Raw genomic sequence first — 27,764 nt, forward strand, 5'->3', positions numbered from 1 at the left:
CAATTTAAAAAAAAAAACAAGGAAAGACATGTGATGTGTCTAATGGTGACCTTTTAGAGGTGCTAGTTGAAAGCATTTCTTCTCCTTGGACAAGCCATTTTTCTCCTTCCAGGCCTGTGGCCTTTCTCCAGAGCTGCATATTTATAATACTGACATGAGCGTGGTATCGATCTTCTAATCCTTCTCTTGTTAAGAACACAGGAGTATTTCCCAAACTGTCAAACTATGCCTTTAAAATAAATGCAGTATGAAATATCATAGCAACCTGACTATGTAGCATCTGTTAAATCCTGTGTGGCTTTACCACAGGAGCTTGTGCTTGATATCTAAGCAGATGTATCTGAGTGAAAACAGCTTGAGCAGATTGATTGGCTTCTCCGGTGTCTCACATTAGAACAGGGGGAAATTGTTATATATGGTTTAGCTTTAGAGGGATGAGGTCATTTTGATTGATTGAGCTGAAAGCTGGATAATAGTACATTCCCTGTACAGTCACTTCAGTTTTATTCCTTTGTCATAAACTGAAGGAGTGCCCTTTTCAGTTCCTTCATGCCAGCAGGGTTAAGTAATCACTGGATGATTCACTTTATGTAAACAAAACCAATGCACAGGGAAGGATGCCAATTCCAAGTGACATCGAGGGCGGATGCATCTCTTGACCATATTAAAAATATTTAAATTACTTTCAAGTTCTCGGAGCCTCCAAATGGAGCATCTTTGGCAGAGTGCCTAATCTGCACATTATAAACACGTGAATCAATTACAGCTATCTTCACTTGGCATCCTTGCACTGACCTCAGTTGTAATGTAACCCCCTCCCCCCCAGGCAATTAATTAATAGGAACTGTTCCTGATAGATACTGTATACTTGCACAGATGTTCATTCCAGAGTCTAAGCAACTTAACACTTACACTGTTTTCATTCATCAGACCTTGTTTTTGCACATTTGGATTGAAATAAAATACTGGTTCTATAGCACAGTAATGTACCAAGTTTAAGATTTAATTTGAGTAGGATTGGTTTAGTATGGTCATTTTTAATGCTGTACTGAGCATTTTGTGGTACAAGGGTAAACGGCACACAAATTGCAGGTGTTTAAGAGTAGTTGCACGTTCAGAATCCAAATTTTATTTTGGGAAGCTGTGCATTGTTTCAGTATTAGATCATGCACAGGTCAGAGATTAAATTGAGGTTGAATTGTCTCTGAATGCTGGGAGTAAAGGTTTGAGAATCCAGGTAAATAATAACCAAAAAAAAGGAAAAAATCTGTCAGCTAGAGAAAGAAACTGCGGTTTGCTTGCAGGAAAAAAAATCATAAAGGCCAAACACCCGTTTATGACTGCACTAAATGTCAGGAGTGCTATCTAGGAAAGGAGAGCAGACTTGTGTCCTTGTCAATGATTAAGGGAACACGTTGTGTCCCTAACTAGAAGAATCGCCACGAAATGCAAACCCTGGGTAAGAGACATGAAATGAAACCAGATCTGTGGACCCATAAAAAGAAATCAATCTCTGACTCGTGAGACTTTCTATGTTGGTGACAAAGCAGCGTCTTCTGTCAAGCACTGTGCTTCACTGGAATCAACACTGACAGAAGCAATGGGATAAATCAGAGATGTACAGGAGCGACGTGTGTGCTCAGAATTGGCTAAATGTAACGAACCCACTGGGTGAAATTTCACCATTCATCAGTACAGCAATCATAAACATAGCTATAAATCACCCAGCAACGAACTTTTCAAGTGAACAGCTGGAATATTCTAGATGTGCAAAGCTGGTAGAGACAAACCCTAAAAGACTGGCAGCTGTAATTTTAGCAAACGGTGGTTCTACAAAGTATTGACTCAGAGGGCTGAATAATTCCGCACACCCCACTTTGCAGTTATTTATTTGTAAAAAATGTTTGGAATCATGTATGATTTGAATTTATGTTATGTTAGTAAATTTTAGAAAACTACAATCATTTTGTATGTTTATATTTGAATTTTTGATGTATTAGCTGGATTTGTTATCTATAACCGTGTTGAATTATCGATTAAATGGTAAATACTTTTGTCAGGTAGGTTAAAGAGTCAGTAGCATGCATTATTTATGCGCAGATGTATTATAGACAAGCCAGGTGTAATAGCCTGACAGGGGAATGGACCTGACCCATACGTGCAGAGACTTTTTAGGATGCAACAGCACAGTGCTCAGAGTCTCCGGGTGTCAGGGCATTAGAAATAAGGTGTTTGCTTACATCTTTTTGATCTCCTGGTTTGAAGCTCATCAGTGCTTTTACTGCTATTTGTAGCTTAAGCATATCAAATCTGATTTAATGCTGCCCACACTCTCTATACAATCTCCAATCCATTTCCACACAGGTTCCTGCTGTGCCCATAGTACAAGTTGACAATAAAGATGCTAAATATAGTTTTGCTGATGATTTTACAAAAGCCACTAATCGGTGCAGCGTACCTATGCCATCCACCCACCCAACCTCCCCTTAATTTGACTCAGCAGGGTGCCCCTGAAAGAATGAATGTATTTACTTATGAAGCTTCTCACTCTCAGTCGTTTCTCTTTCTCTTGTGTCAGGCATGGGTTTGGAACTGATTGGTTACAGTCATTTAATAAATCTGTAAACACATGGTTTGGTTTTTCTGTCTGAAGTTGTAAAAAAGCTCAGAAGACTTCTAGAAACTAATCTGAACAGACATTTGTTCAATGCAGAATTGGAAGGAGGAGGCAGCGTGATGGTAGATTTCACTGTTGTCTCACAGAAAGAAGGTCCTATATTCAAATCACTGGCCACCCGGGGGCCACCTGGGGGCCTCTCTCTGTGGCGTTTGCATGTTTTCCTTGCGTCTGTGTGGGTTCTCTGAAGATACTCCAGCTTTTCTCCACAGAAGGAAGATGTTGGCCTCGAATGATTGTCTGTTTCTGTGTGTAGGGCCTGTAGTAGCATGGCCACCTCTCCAGGAAGTACCATGGCTCTCATCTTATGGATGGATGGAATTATTTGAATGGGAGAAAGGAATTGACAGGAAGGTGTTGTTTTGGAGTTTTTTTTCTTTTAACTTGACTTCCTGATTTTATATATCTGTAGTTATGCAATCAGCTGCAAGACCACACACTTTGGCCCCTTTTATCTGTCACTACCATGATGACATACTTGCACTGACGGGGCCAACACGCCTATGTTTATCCAAATATGCTGAGGCTAATGGGAATCAACCTAGTATTAGTCATAAACAAAAGTATGTAAAGATTTCATCCAGTGGTTCTTCAGATGCCAGAGATACCATAAGAAAACTAGTAACGTCACTCAGATACTCATGTGTATCTGTGCATCACCACTCTGATGAAGCACTCTAAAGTTATTTGCAATGTGACGCAAGTCACATGAATGTTTTGTTACTGACTGTATGCCTTGCATGGCTTTTAAGGTGTATTTTTCCTCCCTTTAAAGGTTACACAGTTACTTGTATGAGCTGAATCACACTGTTGTCTTCTCTCATGTCAGTCTTGCCCGAGCTTCATACCATAAATAGTGAAGGCCAGAGCTCAGCAGGCATGTGCGCCTGTTCTCATAATTTACTATAGAAATAGCCACCTTTAAGCTCAATTGCACACACTAAGTGCAACCATTTTCAGAAACTCAGGACACTATAAATATAAATTAAAACAGGAGGCATTGCTGTGCAAATAATTCAAGCCTTTCATTGAAAATAATACTAAATATTGAAACTGAAAAGCTCTTTTTCACCCCTAAATTTGATGCTGATAACATGATACAGGAAAAGCTTGGACGATTGCTTGGACGATTGCTACTTTACTGCATAAATTCTTCCTTTAACAATGCTATTTATAGTTCAGAGGAACTGAGCGATTTTTATAGTTTAGAGACTGCAATGTTGTCCTGTCCATTCTAGATGTGGGATTTCAGCAGCCCCATTGGCCTCTTTTGTCATTTTACAGCTCCCTGCTGCAACGAGGGCAGTTCAGCATCCAGACCCTTTTGTTAAGGAGTCTGGCTGCTGTAATATGGGCAGAATATAGTTTACTTATTTCAGCAAGACCATGGTAGAAGCCTTCCTTTAGAAAAAAAAAAACATTGTTGGATTGGTAGCATAATGATGACTAGATAAAGATATGTGTATAGCGTTCAGCACCTCCATATCATCACCGACGTCAAACAATCTAGAACGGATCAGAAGATCACAGACATTCAATGTAGGCTTTTGGCCTTGTCCCTTTTAAACATTTTACACATTGGTGCAGTGGTTAGTGCTGTCACCACAAAGGAAGAAGGTTCCTGATTCAAACCCCGGCTGGACCCTTAGTGTGTGGAGTTTGCATGTTATCCACGGGGCGTGTGGGTTTTCTTTCAGTTGCTCCGTCCTTCTCCTACAGTCCAAAGACATGTATGTTAGATCTGTGCTACGTAAATGCACAGACGTAGCATTTGCAGTACATAGCACTGCAAAATCTTTGCAACTTTACATGAAGAAATGTTATTCTGAAACTATAAACTTGCTCATGCAGTCTTTCCAGGTTGTTTCAAATGGTCTATTTATACCCAGTTATGTGACTGAGCTGCTGCCAATTAACCTTATTAGATGTGAGGTGTTCCACCGTGAACCAGGTCAGAGGCTTAGATCCACAGGTTAAGCCCTTCTAGCTCTTCTGAAGTTGAGGCTTAAATGTAAAGGTTACAATTTGTGGTTTCTTTCATTTACTTTGCTTTGTTTGGCTCTAATAATGAGCTTTTCTGCTTAAATTTACCTTCAGAGTTTTTGCTTTGTGCTTATGTCTTTTTTGTCTTTTACTCCTGTTTACATCGCATTTTATAATTATATTATTAATAATCATAAGAAATCATTTTAGTTCACTTTCTTCAGGGACTCTGTTTGAGTCAACACAATCACCTGCAATGCAGCTACACACTTATGTAATGTTTTTCTTTTTGCATAAAGCCTCCGAGCAACTGCTGTCTTGAAAACAAGTTTTTGATGTTTCTATTAGTTCATTCTAGGTAACGTTTATCAACAAGCAGAGCTTAGGAAAGAAGAGCTTATTAGGAGGCTTTTATGGAGTGGTTTTTTGTTTTTTGTTTTTTTTGTTTTTTTTGGCCTGTCCCGTTTCGCTCTTTTGCCATCAGAATTGTTGTCTAAAGGCAAAGAAAGATGCCCAACGGGCAATGGAGTGTTTTAAAGACTTTGGTGGTTGTTTAAAACAGCTCTGCTCATATCAGCCACTGACAACATAGCTTTTTGTTACAGTGAGGTGTTTTTATCCCCAGTAAACACTTGTCATATTGCTTAAAATTTGGTTTAAAGAAAGCTTTGATATATGTTTTCTTGCTTTATTATTCGCTGCATGGTCAATTTTTTTCTTCTTTTTTCTTTTTCTTTTGAGAAATGTGCCATTGAATGGGGCTGCTTTGATGTCCCAATATATTAGCCAGGCCCCCTCCAATGCGACACCAGAACATCTCTCAGTGCTTTCTCTGGAAAGCCATTACAGTTTTCATCATTCAGCTCCAATTCCCTGCACATTTGCTGCATTACAGATATCATATTATAGCTGTGCATCAACAGTAAGGGACTCAACTGAGTGGAAAAAGACAGTGCATGATCTTCAGAAGTAAACAAAATGCCTTGAAGCTCTACAGTTTTTCTGATTATTGAAAAAAAGCTGCAGTTTTTCTCCCTGTAATACGCTCTGTTTAAACATGTTGACACACTGTGATATATCGACAGAGGACGTAATAATAATAACAGCTCTTCACACAGCCCTCACACACCTGGACAGTCGTAACACCTATGTTAGAATGCTGTTTGTGGACTCCAGCTCTGCCTTCAATACAGTTCAACCCCACAAACTGGTTAATAAACTAAGCAACTTAGGACTCAGCAGCTCACTGTGCAGCTGGATATTGGACTTCCTGAGCAACAGACCCCAGAACGTCAGAATGGGAGAGCACACCTCCTCCACCCTCATTCTGAATGTGGGTGTCCCACAGGGGTGTGTCCTTAGTCCCCTCTTATACTCACTTTTCACCCATGACTGTTCACCAATCCACACCAGTAACACCATTGTAAAATTTGCTGATGACACCACCGTCATAGGACTGATGGACAACAACGATGATTCAGCCTACAGAGAGGAGGTTCAGCATCTGAAGCGATGGTCTGATGACAACAACCTGCATCTGAACACATCCAAGACCAAGGAGATGGTAATCGACTTCAGAAGAACAAAGCGATCTGAGCACTCTACCCTCTACATTGATGGGGAGGAGGGAGAAAGGGTAGAAAGCTTTAAATTTTTCGGAGTCCACATCTTGGCCGACCTTACTTTAACATCTCCCACCAGGAAGGGAAAGCACAACAAAGGCTGTACTTCCTCAGGAAACTACGTCAGGCCCAATTACCCCAAAGACTGCTAGTAAACTTCTACCGCTCCACCTTCGAGAGCCTTCTGACCTACTGCTGCATACTCTGGTTCAACTGCTGCACCGCGGAGGACAAGAGGAAACTGCAGCAGGTGGTGAGGGCAGCAGAGCGGGCAATCGGTACTTCACTAACCCCCCTCAGAAACATCTATACTGGCAGACTTCAGCAGAAAGCCAGCACCATCATCAAAAACCCCCCACACCCTGGACACTTCCCTCTGGTAAACGTTACAGGTCCATCAGGTCAAAGACAAACAGACGCAACAGAAGTTTTTACCCACAGGTTATCAAACATGCCCTACCTCCACCCTGATTGAAGGATAACTGCACTGCATAAATCATATTTCTGTTTATACTTCAATGCAACCAACACCCCTACCTCTTTAAACTGTATTTATTATAACCTTATTTAGTATAGTTCCAACAGCACCCCCCCCCCACTCAATGTGCAATATCACTGATCACACTGCACCTCTCAATGCACCTGCTAGTTAGATGGCATGTATGTGTAAGTATATAGATGTAAGCGTGTATGTGAAAATATGTGTGTGTGTATGTATGTACGGATGCATATGTGTATATGTTCATATGTGTATGTATGTGCGTGTATGTTTGCAGGTGTATGTATAACTTGTACATATCTTTCTTGTGTAAATTTGTCAGTTATTGTGTAAATACTTACGCTATTGTGTACTTCACACACATGGAGAAATGCCAAACTGCCTTTCATTGTTCTTGTAACGGTGACAATAAGAAGCTATTCTATTCTAATTCAATACTAATCTTCTAAAAGAAGCCAAAGCTGTGGTTTGCACTTTGTGTGGTGCTGCACTTGTAGCTTAATAAGAGCTCATGCAGAAAAATGATTTGAAAGTTTTGGCCGGATCTTCTTTGTCTGCAGGAATAACTTCCTTCATATTTTTAACAAGTGTCTTGCCAACATGTTCGTTCCATGGAAGCTAAAGCTGTTCAACCAGACTGAACGGCCTCCTCTTGATTTTTCTGCCATGAAGCTGTCACATAAATTTGTTTGTTACATTTTTTTTATACAAGAAAAGGTGATCTCTTAGAGCCTAAAGTGAAAATCTCAGAAAACCCACCTACGCTCCTTAATGAAGGTTCATCAGGTATTTAAGAGAGAGGTGTGGGGTATTACAGCATGTGTGGATCTTAGAAAGCTCCGTGTGCCCTCGTTATCCAGCTCAGCTGTTTTCACTTACTGTACCGGAGAGATTAGAGGAGAACAGCCAGCACCACTGCCTCTGGGTTTGTCTTGTATACTGTACTTTTAAATTACACAAATCTGAATTGGCAGGAAGACCAAGGCGGAAAAATGACAACCATGCACATCATAGCTCCTCAAGGCAGAATGGTTAGCTGCTGTCACTGCAGAGATTTTTGACGCCCTGCTCGACTGTCAAATGTCATTCTAATGGTTTTGCTTATTAAAAATATTCCATGCTGCTGGAGAGGCTGCTCTTTATGATATCTTGTGGAACAAAAGTGCTTTGTTAAAAGGTACAAGTACACCCAAATTACAGAAATGTTACCATGCTAGCAGTTAGCTGCAAGGACTGTTGCAGGTTTGAGATATCTGTTCAATTCATCTGTGAAGGTTCTCAGGCATCCAGGTCATTGTAGCCTAAAGAGCTTGGAAAGAAGGTGTCTGTAGTCCCTGAAGACGTTTCACCTCTCATCCAAGAAACTTCTTGAGTTCTAAGAGCAACTGGTGGAGAGTCCCAGACTTTAAGCTCTATGGGACTGTCCCCAAGAGGGTCATGGACCCCCTATTGATCCTCTGCCTAATCACACCCACTCTGTGTGGAAAAAAGGTGTGGGTCACAATCAGCCATGGTTGATTGTGAACCATTGTGAATCCTAGCCCCACCCTATCATGTGATCTGTTCAATTCAATTTTATTTATACAGCACCAAACCACAGCAACAGTTGCCTCAAAGAGATTTGTGTTGTAACATGTAACATATCATAACATTGTAACATCTATGCTATAATAATAGAGAAAGTCCCCCAAAAATGAATCCATTCCTGCTGGGAAAAAACTTGGCGACAGTGGGAAGGAAAAAATCCCCCTAACAGGAAGAAACCTCCAGCAGAACCAGGCCCAGGGAAAGCCGGTCATCTGCTGTGACCTGTCCGGTGTGATGGGAGGAAGACAGGATAAAATATACACTGTGGAAGAGAGTCCGAGGTTAATAATAACTAATGTTTAACTGCAGAGTGGTGTATAAACACATAGTGAGTGAAGAAGAAACACTCATGGGAAGCCCCCAGCAACCCAGGCTTATTGCAGCGTAACTAAAGGAGGATTCAGGGTCATCTGATTCAGCCCTAACTATATGCTTTATCAAAAAGGAAAATCGTAAGCCCAATTGAAAATAGAGTAGATCTATCCCCAAGAGTCCTGGAAAATGTGTTTAGATGTCTCATGAGAAATATTTTCCATTTCTAGTTAATCCACAAGCCTCACATTTAAAGTTCTCTGGAACTACTTCTACCATTTTTTTTTTTTTCTATTCGGTTTGTGGCCTCCTTCTATTAACCGGGACATTTTTCGTGCATAGTGAGACACAAACTGCTTTTAAAATGCAACAAGAGCATTAGCTTTAAATGGACTTTCTCATCCAAGTTTAATATTCCACCGTAGTGCACGTTAAGCATCTTTGATCAGTCATGTATACAAATGAGGCCACTTTAATCCTGCATATGGTTCACAGGAGACTAGTTCAGGTCTTTGACCACCAATCAACACATTTCCAACACCCACTTAACCTTCCCGGTGCCTCTGCTTTCTCTAACACCTCATCATAAGCCTACAGCTACTATATGTGCTCTCCTCAGCTGTGTGTGCGTGTGCGTGCTGGGTTTTAATAGCTCTGCTATGCAAGGAAAAGGGATAGAGATTGACCTGCTACTGACTGGCTTTGATGGACAAACTAATGGGAGGCTTGGATGAGAAGTTCATTGAATGGGACGCTGCTGAGTAGGAAGAGAGTGGGTTCTCTTCTTATGTGGGAGGACACTAATAGCTTTGCCAAGCTCTCTGCACAACCACTCAAAGCTCAGAGAGCATACTGCTTTGTGTGGCTTATATGACTCCTGTCAGTTTAAATTGCTTTTTTAGATTGCATAAAACAGTGTATATGGAGGTGAATTATCTGTAGGTACAGGCAATGGATGGCTCGCCTCTGTCGGCACCCTTTTCTTTATGTCCTTTCAGTCTTTTTGAGATGTGAAACGATCACATACATCTGCAGAAGAAGTCTTAACTTTTATTTTTCCTCAAGTTTTACCACAATTTGAGTTGTTTAAAAGAAAAAAACTTCCTGCAGGTCCATTTCTGTGTATTTTAGCCTGTGTCTGCTGTGTGAGCCGGTGTATTTAATTGTGAAAGAGGATGATGCTGAAAATGAATGCAAAATTGGATTTGGGAGAAATGTGTTATTGATTCTTTGTAAGTTAAACACATTTCTCACTAAATCCACCGTAGATACCCTTAGGACAAAATGCTCACACTTTGTTATTGAGGTACAGCTTAATGGATATAACACAAGCGTGTAATGATGCTAATACTTGGCAACTAAAATGCAGCCATTTCCAAACTGACAGCTAATGACAAGAGTCGATCAGCATCCACATCGCAGTGAAACAAATAGAAAGCGTCCTCAGAAATAATGTCCAATTCTGTCCAGTGTCATCAAAAGCAGCTGCCGGGCTCCCGTGACAAAAATAGGAGAGCCTGCAGGTAAACAGATGAATAAATGGATTTAAGCTGCAAGAAGGCCATGAGAGATTGCTCTCTCTGGGAAACAAACTCTTTTTGTCACATGCAGCACAGAGCTGCCCGCTGTGCTTCCAGAGTCCCGCGCTGACAGAGACCGATGGACTGTCCCCTCCTCTCTTATCGGAGCTGCTGCAGCCCCACAACGTCTGGCTGCAGGCCTGCTAAGACCTTCTCTTTTTTCCTCTGATGCAGGCTTCCTCACGTTGACGTCGGCTCTCTCTATAGTTTTATACAAAGTTTTGAAGGCATTGCCTTAAAAATTAGGGAGCACTCCACTTCTTTACTTGAAATATTGCTGTACGAACGACATCCCTCGATGGTTAGTTGAGCTTATTGATCCAGGCTGAAACAACTCTGTAGCTGCTGGATCGTTTCCATGGTTTGTTTGTTTTTTTTCCAGTCATGCATTCTGGATCATCACCGTTTTTCCAGTGTATGTGCTCTCAGTTTAACACGGGGTTAAATCGGGGTTACCTCTGAATTCCTGTTCCCAAGGCCCATGATGTTTTCGTGCGTGTGTGCGTTTGCTGTTGTTCTTTTGACACAGCCATCTATCAGACATTTAGCTTTTTTTTTAAGTTAACATCAGAGCCTTGAGTGACGCTAGCTTGATTGCAGATTCTTATTCATGCAACAGAAAGTAAAACTCTAATGCCTGTAATTCACACATACACAAATGCACACTCACACATTTATCCTTTTTTAAAATTGTTTAAAACTAACAATTTCTCACTGATTTGTTAATTAATTTTTTGTCTGTCGGATTCCCAACAGAAGTCACCCAACGTATTTTCCTGGACCTCAAAACTTGTTTTGTCTGAAAAATGTCAAAAGTTACTTATGCTTTCGAGCATATCTGCTAAGGTGATAAATCACTTTTTTTAACAAGAAAAATTGTTAATCAAACAGTTTTTTGACTAATTTTCTGCTTATTTAACTCGTGATTTATTAACTCATCATCCCTTATAAGATCCAAATAGCTTTTTTTTTCTTTATGCAGCGCTCTATGGTATTGAGTTATTTTTTGGGGAAATTACAAATCTATCATTGCGTTTGCAGGTTTTATTCTATGCTGAAATGTTTTGGCTGACTGCGTATTTCATCTGTCTTTGTTCTTGCGTTCTTCTGGAACAGACCTTCTACCCTTTATGTGCGCAGTATAAATCATCGTGACACTTTTGCTAGTATGGGTTTCCTTCAATGGACTTTTTCATTGTTTCTGTCCTCTGGCTTTACAAATGTGTCCACCAGCTTGTGCCACTGCGTTCGCTCTTCAGTTTGTCCTCGCCTTAGTTCCCTGCTCATGTTTGCTTGCCTGTTTCCCCTGAGGGATATGAGGCATTGCACAGCTGAGGGAAAATACGGCACAGAGGAGCACAGCCCGAGTGTGTGCCGCTTATATTTTATTAAGTCTTATCAGGCTGCTGTCTCTTGCGTACTACCATCACCAGTGCCAGGCCTGAGTCTGTCACTCAGCATGTAACTACATTTCTGCAACACCTCTGGCAACATCTGAAGGGAAGCTGTAACTTTTGTGGTTTGATGTATTGAAGAATTTTATCACTTTTGTTATTAGTTCATATTTTTCCATTTCCTGTTGCATATTTTGCCCCTTTTGGACATCCCTGTAGTTTACTCTTTTATTTCCATCCTCCTTTCTCATTTTTTTCTGCACACTTACCCTCCATATTTATTCTACACATAATCTAAATTTGCAAACTCTTTCTCTCCTTCAGTGTTGCTCCGTGAAGAGGTGGTCCAGCTCCAAGAGGAGGTCCACCTGCTGAGGCAAATGAAGGACATGTTGACTAAAGACCTGGAGGAGACCCAGGGCGGCTGCTCTGCCAATCTGCTTTCTGCCACTGAGCTCCGTGTGCAGCTGGGTGACAAGGAGCAGGAGCTGGACCGTGCCAAGGAGGCCTTACAAGGTCAGAAGCAAACAGACATCTTGTCGTCTTGCCTAATCTACCAGAACCCCCGTGTTTCCAGCACCTACCTACTTCAAATGTACAGCAAATACAGCTGTCCAAGCTTTCATGGGGATGTTATGTCAAGCCAGAATATCTTGTAATTAAATGAAATCCACTTTGTCTTACCAAACAAAAGCAGATAGTATAAATTATTTTTTTTCCATTACATGACAAACCTTGGGACATCAAAATGATCTACAAAGTCATTTTTTTGTATTCGTACAAAAACGTCTTCTGCGTTGTGCTTTCTCACAGTAATTGGTTCAATTAAATGTTTCCAGGCAGCATATACAGTGGTGTGTGCATGGTCCAATAGGTTCATCTGTCCAAAGAAAATTGTTCCAGAAGTCTTGTGGTTTGTCTTAATGTGTCTTAGTGCCATGAACTTTAATATTTAACTTGCTAACTGAGGCCTGGGGAGGCTGATATGAAGCTTTTGGCCTTTTTGAAGTTTCTCTGAGCGTTTCACAATCTGAAATTCACAATCTTTTTCAGGGAGGGGTGGGGGCATTTGCGTGGGATGTCCACTTGTTGGAAGATTGCCTTGAATGTTTTCCACATGTCAATAATCTTTCTCTCTGTAGAAATGATGGACTTGAGATTGTTTGGAAATGTTTTTATCTGCCTCTGCTGAGACATAAAACGTTAGAAATGACTGTGTTTACTTTCTGTTTCACAGCTTTGAGGAAAAAACACAGTTTGTATGAAAATCTATAAAATAACTATTTATCCATTTATACTTCTGCATCTACCAGGTTTTCTTTGTATAAACGGCTCACTTAAATGTTTTATATCTAGACAGTATATCTCTTACTGTCCGTGGTTTTATATTCAACTCTATACATTAAGAGTTATCATGTTCTTTACCGACTCTTAAGAACAAGCATGCCACATAGCTGGGTGTTTTCCATTTTTGCATTTGTTTACTATAATTTTGGCTCTCAGATTCTTGGTGTGTGTGTGTGTGTGTGTGTGTGTGTGTGTGTGTGTGTGTGTGTGTGTGTGTGTGTGTGTGTGTGCGCATTAACTATCAAAATTACTTTTTGGGATTAGCTTCTCTTTAATAGAGCAACATATGTTGATTCATCTATTTCAAGCAAATAAGAATGATTCATTGATCAAAGCAGTGGGTGTAAATCATTAACTCAACAGCATTTTTCACATTCATCAAAATCATTCACAAGTAACAGCAGACCAATTACCATAATAGTAAAATTCCAGTGATTCTTCTGGGGCATAAATTAAAATGAGCAGGTAATCTCTGTCTTTATGTGGCTAAGTTGAAACATTAGTCATCCCGAGCTGATGAGCAGCCAAGTCAACTCCAGGTTCACCTCATTTTAATTAACGTCCATCGATCATGAGCGAAGAGCTTCGCTCGGACACTGATGTGTTAGGGGTGTTCTGTTTTTATTATTATGCAACACCACCATGTTTACATCTTTTTACAAAAAGCAAAGCCAGTCCTGCTTGAAACTCAGGCAGTTGTTTTTAGTTTAATGTTCTACCTTTGCGCGGTCCTTTCAACAGCTCATAGTGGTAAACTGCAGGCTTGTAAACCGTCATGTAACTGCGGCAAAACAGGTTTAAATGCTGTGTGATAAATGCGAGGACGCTGAACGCTGACAGGAGGAATGCACCCTGAATGACATGTGCAGTTATGGAAAGTGCAGGTACCACTTTTCCAGTTTTGCCTACCTGGTGAACCCGGGCTCTCATGAGAGCGTTAGCATTGTTTCCACCTGCACAAAAGACCCACAGTTGCATCGCTGCTGTTGAGCTGAAAGTGAATGAAGTTGAAAGGAATCAGATCCAATCACGCTGTTTTCAGGATGAGTCCACAAAGACTCCACATGCCACCTGAAACCGAATGACTCGGGGATGATTACATCATTTTCTCCGGGCCCCGTCTTCTGAAAGTAAAGGGAAAAAGTAACTCATTAACAGAAGACACAGTGTCACCTAGTGGCTCTGTGGTGTAATTACAAAGCTTTGTCTTTGTCTACTGTTTGTCTACTGTCCAGTTTTCTGTTGTTGATGGACACATATGTGCTGCTCAGTGTCTCAATGTGTTTGCTTGTGTTTTGAAGCTATGAAAGCTGACCGTAAGCGGCTGAAGGTGGAGAAAGCAGACTTGGCGAATCAGATGCAGCAGCTGTACACAACACTGGAGAGCAGAGAGGAGCAGCTGCGAGAGTTCATACGCAACTACGACCAGCATCGAAAGGTAACGCTGTCAAGTTTTGTCTCTGTCTCTGTGTGCCTGCATTCCTATCCCAATTGTCAGTATATATTTTTAAAAAATAATAATAATAATCCAACCCACACGTAGAGGTATTTTGAATTATGGCTACCTTACATTTTGTTTTCTACCAAAATAAAAACAAGAAGTTTTTCAACTCTAAAAAGTTTAACCAGTCTGATAGCACTTCACTTAAATCTATTTTATATTTAAAACTAGTGAAAAGGGCGGTTTTTCATTTGTCCAGCTGTACAGAGATTTTTAATAATAATAATGGATTGGATTTATATAGCGCTTTACAATGCCACTATTCATTCACTCTCGCATTCACACACTGGTGGAGGCATGCTACGGTTGTAGCCACAGCTGCCCTGGGGCAGACTGACAGAAGCGAGGCTGCCATATCGCGCCATCGGCCCCTCTGGCCAACACCAGTAGGCAAGTAGGGTAAAGTGTCTTGCCCAAGGACACAACGACCAGGACAAAGAGCCCGGGGATCGAACCGGCGACCTTCCGGTTACAGATACGCTTCCCAACCCCCTGAGCCAGGGTCGCCCCTGTTTTAACAGTTAGCGTTTTTACAGTTCTACCCATTTATAGACTGTACATGAAAGATGGATGTAGCCACGGTGACGTCATGGTTTGTGTATTGCCATTTTGGTACTTTGGGTATGTCTTAGTAATTAGCAGTGTTTTCACACCTAGAGTCATTTTATTGTGGTCCCATCAGCAGATAGGTTTGACACTTTGTGACTTTCCCTGTGGTTTGGTTTCATTTCACACAGAGAAAAATCCAAGTGAACCACAATGTGTCATTACAAACCACGTAAGAACATTCAGTCTGCTTATAGACCAGATGTGTCTGGGGCATGAGCAGCAAGTGTAAATACAGGAAGGTGTTGCATTCTGGACTATTTGAGAGCATGGAGAATTTATAATCTTTTCATGCCTCTTTGCCAACCCTTACTGACTTGTGCGCATATAGTATAGTTCAGTTTAAACAGACTAAACATCGCAGGTGTGGAAACACCTTCGGATATTAATTAGCACTGTTGACAGGCTTAACTGTTTCTCTACGATGTAACAGTAATAACTGCTTCATAAAAACATAGACGCTAGCATAAAACATGAATAAAGCCTTCAAAATGTCTATAAAGCCACACAACCACATAACAGTCTGTCTTGCTTATAACTTTGTCTTAGTTGCAACAGTCCGTAACTGGAATTACTAAAAAAACAGCAGCCACCCTTTTCAAAACCATACAGCAACACACGATGTGTGCTGCTTCACTCAAATTTTTTTCCGGTTCACTCAATGTGACTTTGATGTGAAATCACGATAACTGTATGTGTGCGATTTCTGCAGGAGAGTGAGGATGCAGTGAAAGCCCTGGCAAAGGAGAAGGACGTGCTGGAGAGGGAGAAGTGGGACCTGAGGAGGCAGACCAAAGAATCCACAGAGCAGGCCAACGTCTTGCGTTCTCAGCTGGATATGAAGGAGAACAGGATTAAAGAACTGGAGGCCGAGCTCACAATGGTGAGTCGGACGGAGTCACAACTTTGCTAAAGTTATTAAACCGCAGCGGAGTCACCTCCACTCTTAGCTGGTAAACGTGGCACAAATGCAAAGAAGGTCACATGTTCATATCAGTTCAGACGCATGCAATATGCCACTTCCTCAGTCTGGAGCAAAGCTTAATGCTTTGAGAGAAAGAAATTCATGCCTTATCTCTGTGCTGCTGTGTCAGTCCCTCATAGGTACACTTGTCAGTCTGTGTGTCATTAATCTCTCTCCTCCCTCAGCAAGTCACAGCCACCCACAGATCCTCACATCACGCTCCATCACAGATCACATTTGTTGGCACTTCAGTGCCAGAGCTGCATCACTGTCAAACAGCCCAACCCTGTTGCTTTCTCTGCCGCTAAACTCAACTTTCTCCAGTCTGTCCTCTCTCAGAGGATTTCAGTAAAAAAATATATAAATAAAGTCCTATGGAAAGTGATGAATACATTCGGTTTATAACACTGGCTATTTTCTAACTTCAGCATATCTCAGGAATAGACCATCCTGTTGCACTTTCTAATGTTTAAAACCCACAATACTTGAAGGATCAGTCACAACGTAGCACTGATCATCATGTCACAGTGCAGCGCTCTGCTGGAACCCCTCAGCTCCCGCCATTCCCATGGATGTTTCTTTGACAGGTAACACCCAGTTAAACAGTGCTGCAGAATAAATGCGTGCTCCCTGATGGCAGCGGCCTCCACCAGCAGGGTTATGCACCCGGCCACACCCATAAAACGACAGAACTAGGAATGGCAAGAGGAATGTAACAAAGAGCAACAAAAGCTAACAGATAACAGTCCGATTGAGCATGCAGAAGGATGTGTCACAACAAGCCCGATCATCGGAGGCCCCACCCTGAAACCCACAATACTTGAAGGATCCTCTGCCACTCACGAGGTCCCATGTCGTTTCCCGGAGAGGCAAAATATTAGGCAGATGTTTTCAGAGTTTCATTAAAAAAAACAGCTGGTACTCAGTTGGTCGTGTGAGATTAATTCTGATGATTTCCAACTTAAAAAAGTGGGCTTCTTAATGACTCTGTGTCCAGTGTCACAGCCAGTGGAATAAACTATAGCCTGTCTAATCTTATATCGTGTATACTGATCCTTGTAATTATAGTTAGTCCTGTAATGTTAACATCTTTGTCCCTGTTCACTCTCATGCTAATTTTCTGTTATTTATTTATTTATTTTTCTTCTTAGGCAAAGCAGTCTCTGGCCACACTGACTAAAGACGTACCAAAACGCCACTCAGTGGCTATGCCAACAGAACCGGTGGTGAACGGCAGTCAGGAGTGGGTGATGCACGCCGACCTTCCGCTCACGGCCGCCATCCGCCAGAGCCAACAGACCCTCTACCACGGACACACCACAGACAGACAGGGTAGGTTTTCTTTTCCTCCTTGCCTCGCGGCCTCTTTGCTACTTGGTGTTGCTTTTACTAACACAGGGTTTTTTCAAGGAGGTTTCTCATACTAACTGTGGGAATCTGCAATATCGGTGTGTTTGTGTGTTTGTGTGACGCCTCAGCTGTGGTCAGGATCAGCCCCTGCCACTCACGTCAGCCTTCTGTGATCTCTGAAGCCTCTGCGGCTGATGGAGACCGCTCGTCAACGCCAAGTGACATCAACTCACCTCGTCACCGGACCCACTCCCTCTGCAATGTAAGAGCTGCCTGGCCCCCTCGACCAAGTAATCACACCTCCGCAATCTTCTGTTAGTGCCTCGCTCCACTCTGCCTTCTCTTGTCTGTTCCTCTGTACTGTCAGCTTCATGGGCTCTGCTTGCCTGCTCAGTGCCGGTGTTGGAGTTCTTTTGTTTTTTCATAAGCAACAGTTTGGCATTGCACTAGCTTGGCACTGTGTATTTCATGCCTAATCTTTCAATATGAGTAAGTATGAAGCAAACGTCAGCAACTGGTTAGCTTAGCTATTCAGGGAGACTGTAAGTTACTCTATCTGGTGAAAAAGGTTATTAACTACTGTATTAAATATATTTTAAATATCATTTTTGATAATTAATCCCTCCATTCTGATAGCTTTACAGTTATTTTGGTGTTCATGCAATAATTATTACAACTAATTTGCTCGCAGTCGTGAAAAAGAGAGAATGCTTTTTAAGAAGTTTCAAGTTCAATAGCAATTGTTGCTTTACGCTCTCACTCTGTATTTGACACAATGTCAAACATTTTAGCAAATAAACATAACAAACACCAATGTGTCACAAAGTGTTGTGAATATTTGTGTAACCACAAACTTTGTAGCCAGTGACACAAATGTATATACAGAAAATGTTGTTCAAAATGGACAAAACAAGAATGATGCTATTACATCATCAAAATAGCTACATGCATCTCAATATGAAATATAATTTTATTCTTAAGACGAGTAGAAACCTGAACCTATAAAACTGAAAATGTTGGGCCGAACCTCTTTATCTTTGAATTCTGTTTTCAGTCCCGTTCAGGCTTCTTAATATAAAAGCATGACATCATTGTAACAAGTCAACTGGTTAATTGTCCTCCCTGCTAGATACATAACAATCAACTGTAAGTAATATTATAGACTGGTGTGGCAAACTGGTAACTTGGCCTCAAAGTGACAGATCATGTAAACTTAAATAATGGGTGCATAAAAGTCCCCAGCGTTCCTCCTCTGGAGCATAAAAACTGTGCACCGGGAGCTTCGAGGCTACGGTTTTCATGGTTGAGCAGCTCCTGTAAGTGTAATATGCAGGTAGCCTGGTACTCTTGTTCATATAGTGTATTTAACATGAAGTTAAGTGAAGAAGCAGTTAAGTCTCTGGTTGAATTCACTCACTTTTTACAGCCAGATCCAAAGAAGTAAACGATAAACAACTTTTGACATAAGGCTAATTTTACGCATAATGCTGGAAAAAATAGTTGATCCTTCAAATGCAAGATAAAAATTTGAAATGCAGCGTTAATTCAGGCTGAAATGACAAATGACAAAAAGCTTTGGTATTTGTCTGGATCCAGTTGGTTACATCTCTCTCTCTCTCCTTACTCATCATGAAAGTTTATAAAAATGTGAAACTACAGTCTGGCTTTAAGGCAGCTGATTAACGCAGCTTTCCTATCTCCTCTGCTCAGTCTATGGAGGACCTTGAGGACCAGAAGCGGAAGAAGAAGAAGGAAAAGATGACACTGGGATCCCTATCAAGGGTGTTCGCTCGGGGCAAGCAGCGCAAGTCACTGGATCCTGGCTTGTTTGATGGTACAGCCACCCCTGATTATTACATAGAGGAGGATGCCGACTGGTGATGCTGAGTGTGTGAGTGCATGTGTGTGTTGAGTTTTTGTAGATATCCTCTTGGCTTTAACTGTGAGTGAAGACTGTCTGTGGATTTATCTGGAGGCGAAGGATTTTGAATTTTAAAGAAAAGCCCTTAAAGTCACTGCTATCACTATAAATGTACAGTATATTGCCCTAAAATTGTATGTTTGTAAATTAGATATATATTTATAGTTGTACATGTATGCATATGTACATATGTTTACACACACGCACGCGCGCGCACACACACACACACACACACACACACATATACATATATATATATGTATATATATATATATATATATATATATATGGGTTACTCTTTCTTTCATGTAGACATATTTATGCTGTATTATTATAATTGTCTTAATGTTTTATGCTTTTTTTTTTTTTTTTATATATAACTGGAGACTTGAAGTACTGCTGTTCATATGTAAATAGGAGCTATTGTGAAACTAGTGTTTTACTGTAAATGCTATTTGTTTTTTGTTACTTTTACAGTTGCTTTTTTCATACTTTGCAACATTTATTTCCATATTATTCACAGTCTTGCAGGCCCAAATCTTACTATGAAAGGATAGAAATGATAAATTACTAGACTTTTGGTTTCCTGTTGGTTTGAAAACACTCGTTGAGAGGTAATTCTGTTACAGGATTGTCATCACGTTCCTATAAATGCTGGCTCACAATGATTTATTTACAGCACTGTGGGCACCAGGGAAGTTTTTTTTGTGGATATTTTGTAAGCTAGTAATCATTTTAATAATGCTCTCGTACTGGCCATTGAGGGTTTCTAGAGTCGGTCTTCTGTAGAAATTGTAGATGTGAGCAGGCGTATTCAGACGCACCTCTCTCACCTGCTGTCAAAACCATGTGCAAGTGCCAAAGTTTAAAGACTCAGTCACTCCATCACTGTTAGCACTAGCCTCGTAGCATTGTTTATGTCTGACTCATTTTTTACAGAGAGCTATCTAACATGTGCCTATACGAGATGAACGAATGTGCATTAAACACGTGCATGATCCCTCTGTGTTTCTTTGGTTAGACATCCATTCATTGCCAACCAAATTAATAATCTCTGCAATCCTGTGTTGCTCCTTTGTAGCCCTACCCATTTTTACCAGGTTATCTTTTCCTTGCATTTTGAATGCATGATCCTCCCCTTATTTTGCTGTTTTTTGTTTTTTATATTTGTATAGAATCCCTCCTCATTTTATAATTTTCCTTTTTTCCTTTCCTTTTTTTTGCAAATGTGGCTCTAACAAATCTGTTAAATGTTTGTAATTTAGAAAATGTTGCATAAAAGATTAAATCTATTGAAGTATTTTATTTAAAAGAAATGAGACAAACAAGTGACTTCAAATATTTATCTGCTGCAGCTGTCGCAGCCAGATGTCGAGGAGGTTTTAGCATTTTCAAAGTGAATTATAATTGAAATGAAATCTTATTTTAAAAATAAAACCACTAACTGAATAAATCCAATGTGGCAGTTTTCTATTTCGTGAGTAATGTTGGGTTGGTTTTTTGGGTTTTTTGTTTGTTTCTTTTGTCCCAGTCTAACGTGTGTGTCTCCCTCTCCTCCTGCCATTTCTAATGGCAACTCTCTCCTGCCAGTGAGTAACTCCTCATCTGTGATTACCAGCTGTCTGTTTCTTACACTCTGGGGATTATTCATATTACGTATCATGTCCATTGAAGAGTACCAGTTTGTGTCGTTTGTTTTTTGAAAACTCTTTGGAAAGATGGTGGGATTTGCATGCAGCCTTTTTTTCAGCATGTTGAGACGAATCAGTTCATCCTGGATTCGTTGGTTCGGTATGAATCAGTGTTTCCTGTTTCTTTTTCTTTTTCTTTTTTTTCTTTTTTTTTTTTTGTAGATGAGGGGCTGATGGGCAGAAGCATGATGTTTTATGAATAATCCCTTTGTCTCTAATACATGATCCTAATGGTCTTAAGTCTCCTCATATGCCTCAGTTACTAGTGTTGTAACGTCTTTTACTAAGCAGTAGTTTTAGAACTGACCACCACACTGTCACAGAAGAACCAAAAGACCTCTGTATTCTGAGTTCTGAGTTCAACTACTGTTTTCTATTTAGACGCATTTAAATGTGCAGTCCTATCTACTTAAAAAAACAAAAAAACAAAAAAAAACAAAGCACAGTTCATTCAAAGATACTGGCCGTCTCCAGTAAGATAATCTGGCGCCATCTAGTGGTTATACAACAATTTTTTTTCTCACGTGAACGAATTGATCTTGGTATGCAGATTTCTCCTCGATATACAGAAAAAACTGTAGTGTACTATCCCAAATGTAGTTTAGTATGGTTCCACTTTAAGGTAGACACAATACTTTTTGTTCTGCTCCCTTCTGATTGTCTCCAGATGTGTAATCTGATTTGATTTTCATATCCAACTGACCCTGAAATTCTCCTGTATGCCACACCGTAACTTCTCCTGACCAATCCAGACTCTGATAGCCTCACACAGCAAAGCCTGTCTGATGGAGAGGAGCAGCTGGACCGCCTCCAGCAGGCGGAGCTGACTCGAAACACATGCATGTCACTGTGGAGGGCAGGTGCAGTCCAGGCCTGGCTGGAGGTTGTCATGGGAATGCCCATGTACATCCGAGCCTGCTCTGAAAACGTCAAAAGTGGGAAGGTATGATTTGGTACATGTTGCTTTTTGCTGTTTGTTTACCTGTGTGTGATGTTGTTTGATGTTAGCAGATGGACATGTTGAGGTGTTGTGTTTGTTTGATAGAGAGCTATATTTCTGCTCTTTAGGTGCTTCTAGGCCTGACGGATGATGATTTAGACCTGGGCCTGGGTATCAGTAATCCAATTCATCGCAGGAAAATAAGATTGGCTATTGAGGATTACAGGAGAGCTGAAGGGGACCAAGGGTGAGTAACAGCCAAATAAAACTGCAGAATAACTAATGTCATGTTTTGGGGGGTTAAAAAAAACATGACCTCAAAATCTTCATTTTCTCTGTGCATACTTTTCTTTAAAAATATACAGACAGGGATAAAAATGGAACGTTTTGAGTTAAATATGTGCCACTGAAGCAGACATTTCTGGCTCAGAGTATGAGAGACGACTCCATCCATTTTCTACCACTTATCCAATTCAGGCTGGAGCATGTCCCAGCTGTCACTGAGCATGAGGCGAGGTACACCCTGAGCAGGTTGCTAATCTGGTGGACTGCTAACACAGAGAGACCTTCACACCTATGGCCAATCTAGAATTCCACTTAATCTAAAATGCATGTCTTTGGGAGGAAGCTGTAGTAGTATGAGTTAACACACGCAGGTGCAGGGAGATCATGCGAGCTCCACAAAGAGAGGTCTCAGCTGGCCTTTCATTTTGAACCCAGCAGCTCCTTGCTGTGTCTGCCAAGAGAAAGCTTGTGTGATAAGAAGCCTTTAAAGCTATGTATTGTAAAAATATATATATTTTATATATTTTAAATAACGGATATCAACACGAAACTTTCCAAGTCACTTTTATTTAGATGGGTTTTCTGAAATTTTAAGTTTAATATGCATGGGTATTATATCAAAGGATATTCAGTAATATGTATATATGCACTTCAGACACAGAGAAGTAAAATAAACACCTAAATGTGTATTTTAGGACGCTTTTCTGTACTTGTTTTACTTGCTTAGTCTGATAAATGCTCCCAAATAAAGGCAGGAATATAAGTAGCAAAGTTTCCACCTTAATGGTTTTTCTTTATTTTTACTACTTTCTACATTGTAGATACATGCTCAAGACATCAAATATATGAAGCAGGATTAATGGAATTATGTAGCAAAGAAAAAATAATGAATAACTATAAATATGTTTTAGATTTTAGATTCCTCAAAGTAGCCATCCTTTGCTTTGCTGACAGCACTCCAAACCCTTGGCCTTCTCTCAATGGGCTCCATGATGTAGTCACCTTAAATGGTTTTCACTTCACAGGTGTGCCCTGTCAGGGTTCATTCGTGGACTTTCTTGCCTTCTTAATGGGGTTGGGGCCATCAGTTATGTTGTGCAGAAGTCAGGTTCGTACACAGATGACAGCCCAATTTGACAACTGTTACAATTCATATTATGTCAAGAACCAATCAGCTAAGTAAAGAGAAATGACAGTCCATCATTACTGGGGTCAGTAATGATGGACTGGGGATTGGAGTCATTACAGGACAATGACCCCAAACACACCTCCAGGTTGTGTGAGGGCTATTTGACCAAGAAGGAGAGTGATGGAGTGCTGCGCCAGATGGCCTGGCCTCCACAAACCTAAACGCAGTCGAGGTGGTTTGGGATGAGATAGATCGCAGAGTGATGGCAAAAGTGCTCAGCATCTCTGGGAACTCCTTCAAGACTGTTGTAAAACCATTTCAGGTGACAAACCTCATGAAGCTCATTGAAAAAATGCCAAGAATGTGCACAGTTTTAATCAAAGCAAAGGGTGGATAGTTTGAAGAATCTGAAATGTTAAACATGTTTTGAGTTATTTCACACTTTTTATGCCTTCAATGAGAATCAACAATGTAAATAGTCATGAGAATAGATACTATTTAGTGTGACTGGTAGTGTGTATATGTATATATAGATATAATGCATTTGAGTAAAACAACATAAGGAGTGCATGAAATATGATGTATTTAAACAAATGTTATTGTTTGATATTGCTGATCACAGATTATCAAAAGCATCTGAGATGGACCATCACTGGGTTGCAACATCATGGCTGAGTGATGTTGGACTGCCTCAGTACTCCCAGACCTTTCAGTCTCACTTGGTGGACGGACGAGTGCTTAACTCGTTGAACCGCAGAGACCTGGAGAGATTTCTCAACATCAGTGACCAGTTCCATCAGACCAGTCTACTTCTGGGAATCCAGCTGCTGCAGATGCTCAGCTTTGATAAAGAGGTCAGACTATATGATAACAGATTCATGACTGGCGTTATTCAGCAATCTTTCTTCGATCACTGCATGACTTTCACTCAGCTACAGTGACAAAACTACATGCTTATCTGCGGTAGCTGGAGTCACACAGTAGCTTGTAATGCTCCATTATCTCATTGGCCTCTGCCACATTAGTGCTTGCACTGCTATCTTTGTGTGGTGTTTTTAAAGGCCCTGCAGGCACGGCGGACAAAATGCGAGCACCAAAACCGGGATCCCATTGTTTGGACATGTCACAGAGTGATGAAGTGGATCAGAGACATTGACCTCAAGGTGGGTGGGGCGGTCAGTGATGGCATTCCCCTCTGCGCTGGAGATTTCTTTGCCAGACTGGAACCAGATACCGCAAAGTATGGGTTTTTAAGAATCCCTCAAAAATAATGATAGCTTTGTTTCTTTGAAGCCTCAAACCACTGAAAGAATACAGAAGAATAACAGTAGTGTACACTCAGTAATGGGGAATAGACCACACAGCGTGAGGGTTTTTTTTTTAGTTCTGCAATATACCGACATACTTATTTTGGGCAACATGTGGTGAACACTTATTATGACCCACAAAGACAAACCAAAACTGTTTTTAAAAGCTTTTTTGTTGTGTACTTGTAATTACTACCAAATTAAACGTTAAGACCAGGGAGCGATTTCTGCAAGGTTAGTTATTTTTCAGCTAACACTCACTGATGAGCACACTGAGCAAACTGCATCATCTTAATCCAACGCTTCTCTCTTGCGTTGCTCAGGAGTTTGCAGACAATCTTCAGGGTAAAGGGATTCATGGTGCAGTGATGGCTTTGGATCAGTCTTTCGACACAGATGCCATGGCCAAAGCCCTGGGCATCCCCAGCAACAAACACATGCTTCATCGGCACCTGTATGAAGAGATGAAGTCACTCGCTGTCCCTCTCAGGTAGATTAAAAGTCCTACTTGCATACCTTCATATTCTATCCTGTAAATACATTTGTATGTATATATTCTTGGATGCAATCTCCAAACAACAACGTCTTGTAACACCTTATGTTTATAGTAATACCGAGCAGGAGACTGAGGTGATTGGTTGTTCCTCTCCTGTCGCTGTTAACCGTTTTGCTGATGAGAGGATGTCTATAAGAAGATCCGGAAAGGTATTAGACAAACTTTATAAAGACTGAAATGTGCAGTGCTGTGCAGATCCTTTTTGATATTTCACATGTTTAAGATAAGATAAGATAAGATAAGATAAGATAAGATAAGATAAGATAGAACTTTATTAATCCCTCTGGTGGGTTCCTCTGGGAAATTCGACTTCCAAAAAAAAAGCACAGCAACGACCGAAGTTACAGTTACAGAATTGTTATATATATATATATACACACACACACACACACACACACACACACACACACACACACACACACACACACACACACACACACACACACACACACACACATATATAAATACAGAGACAAATATAAATAAAATATACAAAGGGGATAAATAGAATAAATAGGAATAAAAAATAAAAATACAAGTGAATTGCACATTTCAAGTATTGAGTCTATTGCACTGTTGACTATTTACAAAAAGTATTGCACAAGGTATTGTACAGTGAGGTGAAGAGGCACTACAGCTTAGTTGTTCCCCCCTCCTTTGTCCTCCTGTTTCCCCTCCCTCTCCCCTCCAGAGAGGAGTTAAACAGTCTGATGGCGTGTGGGACAAAGGAGTTTTTAAGTCTGTTAGTTCTTGTCTTGGGGAGAAGCAACCTGTCACTGAACAGACTCTTCTGGTTGTTTATGGCCGTGTGCAGAGGATGCCTGGCATTGTTCATAATGTCCAGCAGTTTCTTTAATGTCCTTTTCTCTGCCACTGTCACCAGAGTGTCCAGCTTCATGCCGACCACAGAGCTTAGATATATACTAAGTATGTGAGTACACTAGAATAAGAAAAGAAGAATCAGTAGTTGGCTACTAAAGTCTTGTGGTCAGATTCAAACTGAGGATTCTGATATAAGACCATCATAAACACTAATTACTTTTTAGCTGATAATGTTTTATAAACAGGCAAATGTCTCATCTTTAAAGAAACTCCATATTCTGTTTTCAGCCTTTTTGATTTTTTTTCCAGAGTCCGCTGAGGTTACGAGCAAACAGCCACTCAGTGGAGCGAAGTCTGGGCTTCCACGGCAGCTGCAGCTCTCTGCCCAGAGAGGCCAGAGTTCAGGCGGTTCCCCGAGCCAAAGGCAGCCCGATGCACACCTACAAGAGTGTCGAAATCACCAACGTCTGAACCAGCTTCAGCCATCGAGATCTTAACCATTGTTTACATTTTTGTTGTGTTGCAGTTGTTTACAGCTGAGAAACACTCACACTGAGCCACACTAGAATTATAGGAAGAGAATGTCTTAAAGGGGTATGCCACTCGATTTAGTAATCTGACATCTTTAGAGAAGCATTTACTGAAGACAAATAAACTTTATCATTGTGACCTGATGGACTTGAAAGGAAGATAACTTAATAGCTAGGTTCATTTTTTATTTTAATTTATTTTTAAACTACGTATTCCAAGACTTTTATATATTATTGGAAAAATCATACCGGTATTTGTATGATAGATGGGAAGGCTTAAAACAGGCTTCACACAGTTATATAATTGAAATTAGTGCTCTTTTAATGCCTTATATTACACTGGTCCATATGATCTTCACAGCACTGTTACTATTTATTACTGCTACTTTTTAACATGTTTGTTTTTTTAAGCTGCAAGTGAAAAACTCTGTTAATGACAAAAGAAAAGTTGTTATAACTTACTTTCAGTGTAAAGATACAGCACATATCAGCTGTTATTCAGAATAGATGAGGGCCCTGTTCTTCATACATGGCTAACCCAGTTAACCAGACATGAACACTGGATTTGTTGACTGGATGTTTCTAAAATCACAGAAAGCTGTACAGAACAGAGACATCTGGAGTGCGATTAAGGTGATGTTTTTTTTTGTTGTTTTTTTTTTTTTTGCAACTTACAAAGTGCATTTAAATTACCAATCATACGTCAAAGGACTGTAAATTAGTATTCAGTTTTAGAGGCATTCACAGGTGTACTACAAGAGCTTTGAGATGGTTGAAGACAGCTATTTTGTTAGGTACACGTTGTTAGGTTCAGCTGCTTAGTAACACAAATATTTAATCGGCCAATGACAATCCCAGTGGCTCAGTTCATTTACATAGATGATAGACATGGTCAAGAGGACCTGCCAAAGCATCAGAATGGGGAAGAAAGGTGATTTCATTGACTCTGAATGTGGCGTGATTGTTGGTGCCGGGCTGGTTTAAATATTTCAGAAACTGCTTATCTGCTGGGATTTTCCCAGTCATCCCTATCTCCACAGTTTACAGAAAATGGGCCAAAAAAGAGAAAATATCAAATTCGTGGCAGTTTTCTAAGACGAGAAGCCTTGCTCATGTCCAAGTAGAATCAAAAATTGGTTGTAAACCCAATTTACAACCAAG

The 27,764-nt window shown here is 40.5% G+C and overlaps 1 protein-coding gene across 8 annotated transcripts in view; it reads left to right on the forward strand.

Annotated features, from left to right (window-relative positions):
• The window catches only part of kaznb (kazrin, periplakin interacting protein b), a 73,251-nt gene extending 45,952 nt beyond the window's left edge, over positions 1 to 27,299 (forward strand). For 2 of the 8 annotated variants that reach the window (XM_080891416.1, XM_080891418.1), the window contains 13 exons: positions 11,979 to 12,170; positions 14,303 to 14,439; positions 15,821 to 15,991; positions 17,224 to 17,404; positions 17,551 to 17,684; positions 19,133 to 19,256; positions 21,787 to 21,977; positions 22,103 to 22,221; positions 24,011 to 24,242; positions 24,450 to 24,551; positions 25,019 to 25,185; positions 25,304 to 25,400; positions 26,383 to 27,299. In XM_080891416.1, coding sequence (XP_080747542.1) covers positions 11,979 to 12,170; positions 14,303 to 14,439; positions 15,821 to 15,991; positions 17,224 to 17,404; positions 17,551 to 17,684; positions 19,133 to 19,256; positions 21,787 to 21,977; positions 22,103 to 22,221; positions 24,011 to 24,242; positions 24,450 to 24,551; positions 25,019 to 25,185; positions 25,304 to 25,400; positions 26,383 to 26,544 — 2,009 coding nt within the window. In that variant the 3' untranslated portion in view covers positions 26,545 to 27,299. Of the gene's footprint in view, positions 1 to 11,978; positions 12,171 to 14,302; positions 14,440 to 15,820; positions 15,992 to 17,223; positions 17,405 to 17,550; positions 17,713 to 19,132; positions 19,584 to 21,786; positions 21,978 to 22,102; positions 22,222 to 24,010; positions 24,243 to 24,449; positions 24,552 to 25,018; positions 25,186 to 25,303; positions 25,401 to 26,382 lie in introns of those variants that run through there. The other 6 variants (XM_080891417.1, XM_080891420.1, XM_080891421.1 and 3 more) reach the window with 6 other exon arrangements.
• The last annotated feature ends 465 nt before the right edge of the window (positions 27,300 to 27,764 follow it).

This window comes from Rhamphochromis sp. 'chilingali' (genome assembly GCF_963969265.1).
Source record: "Rhamphochromis sp. 'chilingali' genome assembly, chromosome: 9".
NCBI lineage: Eukaryota > Metazoa > Chordata > Actinopteri > Cichliformes > Cichlidae > Rhamphochromis > Rhamphochromis sp. 'chilingali'.